We start from the raw sequence: 10,529 nt of genomic DNA, 5'->3' as shown, positions 1-10,529 counted from the left end.
CACCCCGTCCTTTTCCACCTTTAACCACTCCATTATTCCAAATGGAGGGAACTCGATCCCCTCAAATTCGAGGCCACCCCATTCTTTTCCACTTTTAACCACCCGCTATTCCAAAGCAATGAAACTCTTTCCCCTCACACTCCCACCCCCCGCCCCGAGTCCGGCCCGAGTCCCCTCAGGGGTCCCCGGCCCCGCGCGCGCGGGCGGCTCTCGCGAGCGGTGACGCCATCGGCGCGCGCGGGCGCGCAGGCGCGGCGGGGCGGGCCGGGCCGCGCTGTGTCACCGCGGCCATGGAGTACCTGATCGGCATCCAGGGCCCCGACTACGTCCTGGTGGCCGCGGACACCGTGGCGGCCACCAGCATCATCCAGATGAAGCACGGTGAGACCCTGGGAGGCGCCGGGGCCCTGTGCTGAGCCCTGGGCGGGCAGGGTGTCGCAGGGCCCCGCGGTGTGCGCGGTGGGGAGCGGCGGGCCCGGCGCTCGGGCTGAGGGGAGGCTGCTCCCGGGGAGGTTTCTGGGTTTGAGCTCTGCCGGGCCCTTCAGGGAGGTATAGTGGCTGTAGGAGCCAAAGTTGGGCTTAAATCGGGGGACTTTACCCGCTTGCTCCGGGTAAAGTCCCCGGTCGTGACCGAGTGTGACCCCTCTGTGTTGGGTTGTCAGCTTAATTTACCTGTTCAGGTCAGCGTGGGCTTGTGATCCCCAACCTCGCTTTGCACAGCGGTGTAAAAGGGTTAATAACGATGTGTAACAGGAGGTGCTCACTTGTGCCTAATTCACTGCTAAAACGTAATTAATGGGAGAAAAGGGATTATGGGGACTAAAAGTATCAGTGAAATTCACAGCACAGGGAGCAGGAGCCAGACTGAAACATGGCTTTGGTTTCTTTGTATGGTAAAACATCTAGGGCGTCACCAAGTCTCTGGAATTGTCTAAAATATTTTTTTTTCTTGCTAGACTGAAGCTTGTTCTATTCTAAAGACTGCTTTAGTAGTTCTTTTAAAAAAATTATAGAATAGAAAATTGCTAGATCCATACAAATGAATATAAATAAATTTATATAAAAATGTCATAGCACTGCTTTTACCTCAGATGTTTCACTCCAAGTCTGTGATAGTCAGTTGGAGCAGTGTTAGAGGCCCTTCTGAAAGCTGGTGGTATATACAAAATAAAAATTTTATCATTTAAAATAATATTTTCTAAGTTAATATTGGTTCTACATAGGTTTGTTCACAAGCTACTATTTATTTGTAAATCACTTTCAGTTTTCTAGGTGACCTAATTGCCCCTTCCAGTACCTGAAGGGAACCTGCAGGAAAGATGAAGAGAGATAGTTTACAAAGGCCTGGAATGACAGGACAGAGGGAAAGGCTTCCCACTGCCAGAGGGCAGGGCTGGATGGGATATTGGGAAGGAATTATTCCCTGGCACAGGTGCCCAGAGCAGCTGTGGCTGCCATGGATCCCTGGAAATGCCCAAGGCCAGGCTGGACAGGGCTTGGAGCAGCCTGGGACAATGAAAAGTGTCCCTGCCCACATTAGGGGACGGGTTTTGAGCTCCTTTCCAGCCCAAACCAATCTGGGATTGCAGGGCTGGGCAGTGTCAGGGCTTTCCCTGAGCTCCAGACAGCAGCTCCAGTGCTGTGGTGAGTTTTGACATCATTTTAGAGGATTGTGACACTCAGTGCCTGCCTTGCAGCAGGGATTGTTCAGCACCATTTAGGGAGCTGGAAGCTCAGAGGTGGAGGCTTGGTGTTTGTGCAAGCCCTCAGTGGAAAAAAGGGATTTTCCCTTCAATCCAGCAGCTCCTCAGTGTCTGTCTGGGATATCCAAGTGCCAGATACCTGCTCTGGTGAGAGGAGACTCTGTGAGCACAGGATTGGCTTCAGCACTGTCATTGCAACAGCTTGGATCCCCTTAACACAAACTTCAAACTGTCCTAAACTGCAGACTGAAAATATGGCTAAACTATGACTAAAAATATGGATTACTGTTCCTTAATTTCCTGCTTCATTATGATTTCTAATCATTACTTTAATTCTCATTCTCTTTGGTTTGGTTTTTTTCTCAAAAATGACAAGCAAAATAAATGTTTCTGGAAAAGCTTCATTCATGTAAACTTCCGGTTTTTGGGACTGCTGGATATAAGTAAAAGGGCATCATTTGACATGGAATTTGTTTCTGGGTTTCCTAAGATTGTTTTGCTCAATGTGTTGGTATTTCAGCTTTATATTAAATTATTTGCTTCTGTTGCAGAATATTTGAATAAAGTTAAATAGTCACTGAGCAGAATTCTTACTCCTGATCCCACGAAGTAAAACCTTATGCTTTGAACACAATATTCTGTGTGAAGCTTTTTTCTTTCCTACCTTGCTTCTAAAATAGGAAATACTATAGATTTTTGGAATGCCTCCCTTCCTGAAGGGCTTTGTTTCTCTTCAACAACTCTTGTGTTCTGTGTCTGTGTGAGACACCAAATGTCAGTCTGTGCTCAGAAAAGCTTTTTACTGGTGCTCCAGGTCATGATGCATTTATCCAAATCTGTTTCTTGCTTCTGTAAAGTCTCAGGTTATTGGCAAAATAATTTATTCTTCCTTGTGACCATGGCACTCAACGTTATTTTTCTTTGCCTAGATCATGACAAAATGTTTAAGATGAGTGAAAAGATCTTGCTGCTGTGTGTGGGGGAGCCTGGAGACACGGTGCAGTTTGCAGAATACATCCAGAAAAATGTTCAGCTCTACAAAATGAGAAATGGTGAGTGAAGCAGGACAGGCCCTGGGGGTGGTAGCAGAGCTAAGGGTGGTTCCCAGGTGAATGTTGGTGGAAAGTGCTGTTCTCAGACCCTCTGTGAAGATTCCTACATTTTTAGTGTCCAGCAAAGGTGATAATTCAGGCAGGATGCAGAGATAGAGTCTGGATCCAAATCCTGGAGAACTTCTTTGCAATATAAATGACACAAATATTTTACTGACAGACTTATTCTCTTAATACATCCATTGCATGTTAACTGTCACCAGTTCTTCTGATATATTGGACAAAAAAGTCAAGCTACATGTCCTTAATATTTTAATTTTTTGAAGTCATTTATTTCTATGGTCCATAGAGATATGAAATACCCAGAGTCTGAGGGCTTGTAGCTTTCAGAATAAACCAGAATTAGACAAAAGGCTCTATTTTGTCACTACATTTTGTCATTTCAGAGAAGGCATGGGAAGGTGGGAGGTGAAACATGAATGATTTGGGCTGTTACCAAATAAATATTTGTCACATTTCTCCTCCAGGTTATGAATTGTCTCCCACTGCAGCTGCAAACTTCACCCGGCGAAACCTCGCGGACTATCTGCGGAGTCGGGTGAGTAAAGCTGAGAGGGTTTGGCACAGGGAGCATTTCCATCCTCAAATAATGGAGTCTGAAAAAGGTGGGAGCTGCTGTTTTTAGTGATGAATTTGGAACTGGCTGCTCAGGGATTTAGTGGAGTCAAGGAACATCCAGTGCTCTGGTCTGGGTAACAAGGGGTTGATGGGTCACAGGTTGGACTTGATCTTGAAGATCTTCTCCAACATCACTGATTCTGTGAGTTCACATTGCTGAAATAATGTCTTAGTAAAATAGAACTTGATTTGCTTATTTGAAAAACTTATCACATCACTTATCAATCACTGATACAGCCATAAACTTAAAATTCCAGCCTTGGGCCCAGTAAACACTTTGTCACACACTGCAGACGTGAAGTGAGTTAAACTTCCTGAACATCGAGATAAGATTGTGGGTTTCATGCAAATGCTCCAAATCCGTTTAATCTTCTTGGAAAATGATTTCATAGAGCAAAGCTGTTTGATGTACTTAGGAAAACAAGTGCCTTTTGTAAACAGCAGCATGAGGCTTTTTGGTAAATACCACATCCAAGTTGGGGTTGTGTTTTCAAGTTACTGAACTGCAATTAGTGATGTTTCCCAGGGTGCCTTTTTTCAAAGTATGAAAAGCTGCTGTGAGGGGGCAAATAAACCTTTAATGATCTAAGGTTAGGAAACATTTCATTGAGAAGAATGTAATGTGCTACATGAAAGAAAACAGGAAGAAAGAGGATGTTGAGAATGAAGTTGTTCAGCTCTGTCAAGGATAGAGTGTGGGTTAAACTGTGTTGCTGTTTTAAGAGTGCACTGCTCAGGCCTGAAATCAGGTTTTACAGTAGGAAATAAAGGCCAGTATTAACCTCAGAGCTGTATTGTTAAGAATTACATGTCTTGAGTGAGAGTTCTTCCAGAACTCATGCACAGGAACAGCCAGAGATTATTGTTCTGATTTCTGACACGGATCACAGCTGCAGGTAGGAATTTTTCCTTGTGAGTCCCTTCCAACTCAAGATATTCTGTGATTCCACACTGCTCTTCTGGTTTAAATGGCTTAATCCAGCTGCAGGCTGGCAGGTGATGGTTGGCAGTGAAGGTGTTTGTGTTGAGGTGTGGTTTGGGAGGTCTGGGTGTGTTCTGTGCATTCCTGTGCAGTTCTCGAGGCTGATGTGAAGCAGTGAGCCTGGCTGATGGCTCATCTCAGGGCCATGACCTGCACAGATAAGTCTGACCCCTCTTTCAGCAGAGGCAGCCATTTCTTACATATGATTTAAAGTATTTTTAACAGGCTTTTTGATAAACCTGCCCATCAGGAGGCAGCACTGATGAGGCACCTTTGTCTTCCTCTGCACCACATCCCTTGGGGGCTGATCCTCCCTGTGGCTCCACTCCCTGCTGAGCCCACTCCTGCCTTCCAGCTCACCTTCTGCAGGAGGCAGCAGCGTGGGGAGGACACTGGCAGAGGCAGATGTGTTTATTTACCAGAGACAAAAACGCTGCTCTGGTGCAGATGGCAACGCCCCAGGGCACACAGCGCTCTCTGACACTGCTGTCACACTACACTGATCTCCACATTGCAGGCAGAAGCTTTTTCCTCTAACTTAGCACTTCATGGTTTGTTTGTGGCATTTAGAATTTTACAATACAAGCCTTGCCATCAGAGTTGTTTTTTTTTTTTCCTGTGATTTTTGTTACATTTTCATCATAATATACCAGAAGGATTAACGCTGGTGCTTGAAACTGCATAAGGGATTCCTGGAGGCTACTAAGGTAATCATGTGGATCATGAAAATGAAAATTAAAAGGTAAAACATGCCAGTGCCTCCTGTTAGGAGTGAGAAGTAAAAAGTTTGGTGGGGAAAAGTTTGGTACAAAAATGTTTGGCACATTGATCTCACTGCTGAGGGGGGGAGTAGGAAGAAAAGCCCCCCTGCCCTCCAAAGGTGATGAAGTTCAGTCTCTGACTGTGATGCTGTTTAATTATAGGTGACAGGGCCTGGCTGGATTCCAAAGGCAGCTCTCAGCTCCTCTCCCCATGTCCACACTTGGCAGGAGGTTTCCTTGCTCCCACCTTTCCCCCTCGCTGTGACTTTGGCTTCCGCCAGATGTCACAGGGCTGTGTCACCACCGAGCTGGGCCTGGGCTGCTTGGCACAACTGTGCTCTGCAGCTGTAAACCCTGAACAATTTCACACATCTCCTAATTGCTGTCGTTATTTTAAATCAAACAGCACCAAGTGCAAAACTACTTGGGATGAGAAATGGTGCTTCTGTAGGAAGGGAAGTTTGGGGTCAAAATAATGTCCTGGAGTGTTAGTCAGCACTCATTTGATGGCCCTTTAACCACACCAGTCTTGTAAAGAGTTGAGAATTGTTGGCATGGACCAAATTACAAAAGTCAAGGAAGGAATGGACAAAAAGATTGGGATGTACAAGAAATTCTGGTCCCAGCATGGAGGTGTTACACTGCAAATTTCATTTATAATCATGGAAGTAGTAAATAGATTATATATATTTGCTAATGTTGAAATCCTTTCTAGACTAATAAAGCATGAGAGATAATTATTTACATTTGAGTTTTAAGAAGTCTCAGAGACCATTAGCAGGAGAACTTAAAACTGAAAATCAGTTTACAGATGGGTTTAAGTCTGTATAACACCATTTATTTATGGTTGAGTATCTCGCATATGCCAATGTTGGTAATTCCAAGTCACACAATAATTTGAGTGATCTTGTGTCATGGCTCTTAAATATCAACTTGTGTGATGTTTCAGAATAAATAAATGATGAAATACAGCCTAATTAAACCAATACAGCTGCATGGTAACTTCTTTCCAAATATTCTTGGATGCTTTGAAGATTAAATCACACAATTTAAAGTGATGTTTTATATATAACTGTAGCCTGCTTTATTCTTTCATACTGTCTGAAAGTAAAAATATAGTGGCATGTGATTTTTTTTTTGTTTGTGTGGAAATTTACTGTATTGAGTATCAAAATGAACTTTTCCTATGATGCAGTTAATGTTTTGGCTTTAGGGTGAAATTTTGTTTGCTTTTTTAATCTGGTAGTTGCATCATCATTTTTTTTTCTTATTTTGTTGCTTTGTTGATCCAGGTTTTCCAGCAGTTTGGAGATATCCTGTTAGTACAATTAATTTAATAAGAAACATTGTGTAGATATGGAAATACTGGAAGTATATAAAAGCTGCTTTTAAAAATACATACAATGCCCAAATTTTTTTCTGATCCTGTGTTTAAAAATAATCCAGTGCACGTGTGTTTCATGGTTTTACAAAGTACAGATCTTGGAAGGAGATGTAGGAGAAGAAGAGATGTCTGATTTATTCATGATGGTGGAACACTAAACCCAGAACATGGAGTAAACAGCCAAATATTAAAGATTAAACTTGGTACATGCAATAAAAAGCAAATTGCCAGTGAACAGGACACTGTGTGTAACTCACTGTGTGAGAGCTTTCATACGTGCTCACTGGGAGGGGGAGTGGGAGAGAGCACAGAGCAGGTTAAATGAACAAAGAGTTCTCAGAAACTGCAAAATGTTCACGTTGTGCTCACGTGTCAGCAGTAAAAATCCACAATTTTTATGTTAAGTGAAAGAATCTGGCGTGAAAACTGCATTCAAGTTTTTTAAAGTTTGAGTATGTTGTGAAAGCTGTAAAAAACCCCCATACACACTGGTTTGTAAGAGAATAAGAGTTCTATGTTTTTATTTGCTTGTGCACTCCATGTTACCAGAAAACCTGATCACTTTTAGCTCGAGACTGTGCTGCAGACAGGATTGATGGAGCATTTTATGATAAGGAATTGGCTGATCAGCTCTGCTGCTGTTCCCTGGTGCACGGGAAATCAGGATTCAGAGATTTGCTGTGAGTGCCCTAACAAAACCATCATTTCTCTTTCAGACCCCTTACCACGTGAACCTTCTCCTGGCTGGCTATGATGACCACGAGGGCCCTGCCCTGTACTACATGGATTACCTGGCAGCTCTGGCCAAGGCTCCTTTTGCAGCACATGGATATGGAGCATTCCTCACCCTCAGCATCCTTGACCGCTATTACAAGCCAGGTGAGTGGAGCCACTGGACAGGAAAATTCTCCTGCTTCAGTTTAGCACTTGAGTTTATTAACCAGTGAGAGTGACATTTGTTGAATCAGATGGCATTGCTGTGGTGCAACAGATTGGAACTTGACTTTTTCTTAAATAAATGGAGCTCGAAAGGTTGCCTTTGGTTTTGCTAGCATGGGAACAGAAAACTAGTCAACTCCTTAATTTTTTTTTCCTGTTTGCAGCATATCAGACTGGGAGTAAAGGACATTTCAGTTATTCTGAAATATGATTAGACTTTCCTGGACCATTGGCAGCTGGTAGTCTGCTTTTAATAAATAACAGTTTGACAGCTCTATCTTCTTGCTTGTCTGTTGGCTCTGACATGTACATTTTCCCAGAGTATCAATATTCAGAGGTCAGTCCCAGATGCTATTGCTCCATATCTTGGATTGGCTCTGTGTGTGATAAATTAAAAACATTCAAATGAAAAGATGTTCCTAGCAAGATCATCTCTAGCTCTCTGAAGTGGTGGTGATGAATCACAGAATATGGAAAGGTTTGGGTTGGAAGGAACCTGAAAGCTCATCTCATTTCACCTCCTGCCATGGGCAGGGACACCTTCCACCATCCCAGGGTGCTCCAAGCCCTGGCCAGCCTGGCCATGGACACTTCCAGGGCTGGGGCAGCCACAGCTTCTGTGGACAACAGAGAGGTTTTGGTATTCACAGTTCTGTGCACTTGGCAGCTGCTCATCATAACTCTTGCACATGTTTGTACCTGTCTAAACTTTCAGTTCTAGCATCATAATCCAGTGCCAAGAAAGATACGTGGCCCCATCCCCACTGTGCAGATAAGGAAATGTGCAAAGCACAGAATATTGTTAATCTGACATCTTTGGCTTTAGCTACAAACTATTTGACTCCTGTGTGCAAAGCTGAGTTTAAGTTATTATCTCTGCTCTGAGATTAGAAATCCTTTCATCTACCTCCTTCAAGAAATGTAGCTATAAACTGATCATTTTCATTTAACTTGCCTGAGCAGTGGATGCAGGTCTGGAACAAAGCCTAGAAAGAAGTTTTAGACCCACCAACCCTGTTTGTTTTCTAGCCATGTCCCTCAACATTCTATTGTTCCATTTTCACCATTCCTTGTGGAACAGAGGAAAATAATGAACTTCATTGTCATGGCTTGTCACCCCTATAGAGTGCTGGATTTTATCCTGAATTGTGAGAATTGCAGGAGCATCCCACACGTGCCTTGTCCTTTATTGAGCTCATACCCAGCAGGAACATCCACTAAACCCATCTCCACCTCCTGCCCTGGACTGGGGCAGCTGGAGCTGATTTAGAGCTGCAATAAACTGCAGGAGAGGGAGGTGGCTGTGCTGCTGTGAGCCAGGCCCTGGCCATGGGAGGCAGAATTCCGTCATGCTTCCCATTCCCTGTAACAAATCGATTCTCAATGGCTTGTTGGGGCGTGAGCACCGCGGTGCAGAGCGTCCTCAGGACATCTGGAAAGTGTTTGCTGTGAGCTGGGAAGGAGAGGTTTTGGTGCTCAGCTGAAAAGTTGTTTAAATTTAATAAAAGTTTCTGTGGAGAGAGATGGCCTCTAATGAAATCAATCTGTGGATGTTTTCCCTTTCAGGTATCACACGTGAGGAAGCTGTGGAGCTCTTAAAAAAATGTCTACAGGAGGTGAGTGGCTGAACTCAGGCCCTGATGCTCCTGAGAAAGGAATGTTTGTTTGCATTCATTCCTGATACTTTCCTGTTCCTCTTGCTGCATTTCTTGCTGCCTTTGCCAGAAGTGTAATAAAGGCACTGGCCAGATGTGGAATAGCTACTGAGGAAAAGGATTTACAGGCAGTTGCATTGCCTTTGCATGGTTCATGTCCTCCAGAACCTAAACTTGAGCTTTTTGCGTGCTTAGCATAATATTGATCCAGACTTTTCCCTCTTATGTTTCTTCTGAATGTATTGCAGCATGCTTGTCACTTGTGTTACACTTAAGAACTCTTAGAAGCACATACTAATTCTTTTCCAGCTTGTGAAGTGATACCTGAGGTAAAGCCTTGACCTTAAAGTTCATGACCAGTTTTAGTGTCAACATTAGACTCCAGACATTTCAGACACCAAGGCTTTTATAGTAGGAAAATAGTCTTTATCCTTGTCTTTAAGAGATTGATTTGAATATAACATCAAGAAGTGCTCCAAAGAGGTCCTGTTTGAAGTATCTTTGTGTCCAAAATTTTAGGCCACTTTAGTTTTCCTGCTTAAATGTCTTCCTTGTTAACAGGCCTGGCTATTTGACATCTCTACCCAAGGTTTGTCTAATAGGAACCATCTTACAACAAACTCCCACTAATTCACTCCTGAGCAGTGAAAAAACCCACTCTAGTTCCTAATATTTCAGGTCACTAAAACCAGGATAGAAATTTAAAGTATACTTTTCTCTTTGGTATAAGCTTTGAGTGAATCTCATTTCTTCTTTTTGTCTTTGCTGAGCAGCTCCAGAAACGCTTCATCCTCAACCTGACCTCCTTCAACGCCCGGTTCATTGACAAGGAGGGCATCCACGAAGTGGACAATATACCCCTTGCCAAAGTGGAGTCCTAACCCCCAAGATCTTTCTTCAACAATCTTGTTTTGTTCTCTCTTGGTTTGTTTTTTTTTTCTATTCATTTGAAGTACACGAGTAATGTACTGCAGTGGGAGCTCAAATAAAGCCTGACATTTATATAGCCAGTTTTATCTTTTTATTCCACTGATCCTTCCTGAGAGGATTTGAGTGAATTGTTCCACAGTGAAAGTGAAACTTGATTTACAGTTCATGGGGGCACATTCAGGTTATTTATCTTTCCTCTTCTGAGATTTTACTGCTCTCCAAATTTCTTATTTGTGGGGAAATTGTGTTTTCTAGATGGCATTGTGCTGTCATCAGTAAAGCTCATCAAACCCCAGGCAAGTGGTCCATGCCAAACATGCAGCATCTGCATTATTTTTTCAAAGATGTTACCACTCTTTGCTGTATAAATTATTAATCAGGTTTTCAGAGACCTAATTTGCTTTTGATAGAGTTTTTTTTTCACTTGAATTAGATTGATACAAAG

General features: G+C 43.1%; 1 protein-coding gene across 1 annotated transcript; it reads left to right on the top strand.

Moving 5' to 3' along the window:
• The first annotated feature begins 235 nt into the window (after positions 1–235).
• PSMB2 (proteasome 20S subunit beta 2) lies at positions 236–10,164 on the top strand. Its single transcript, XM_064731503.1, has 6 exons — positions 236–381; positions 2,633–2,755; positions 3,283–3,353; positions 7,277–7,439; positions 9,066–9,115; positions 9,928–10,164. The coding sequence occupies exons 1-6, from the start codon at positions 291–293 to the stop codon at positions 10,033–10,035; spliced, it is 606 nt and encodes a 201-aa protein (XP_064587573.1). The 5' UTR covers positions 236–290; the 3' UTR covers positions 10,036–10,164.
• The last annotated feature ends 365 nt before the right edge of the window (positions 10,165–10,529 follow it).

The sequence above is a fragment of the Zonotrichia leucophrys genome, chromosome 23, assembly GCF_028769735.1.
Source record: "Zonotrichia leucophrys gambelii isolate GWCS_2022_RI chromosome 23, RI_Zleu_2.0, whole genome shotgun sequence".
Taxonomy (NCBI): Eukaryota; Metazoa; Chordata; class Aves; order Passeriformes; family Passerellidae; genus Zonotrichia; species Zonotrichia leucophrys.
Note: the sequence above shows the minus strand (reverse complement) of the source record. Positions and strands in the feature narration are given on the sequence as shown.

Coding starts and splice junctions, on each gene's coding strand:
- PSMB2 (XM_064731503.1), top strand. CDS start 291: ATGGAGTACCTGATCGGCATCCAGGGCCCCGACTACGTCCTGGTGGCC. Junction 382..2,632: donor CATCATCCAGATGAAGCACG/GTGAGACCCTGG, acceptor TTCTTTGCCTAG/ATCATGACAAAATGTTTAAG. Junction 9,116..9,927: donor TAAAAAAATGTCTACAGGAG/GTGAGTGGCTGA, acceptor TTTGCTGAGCAG/CTCCAGAAACGCTTCATCCT.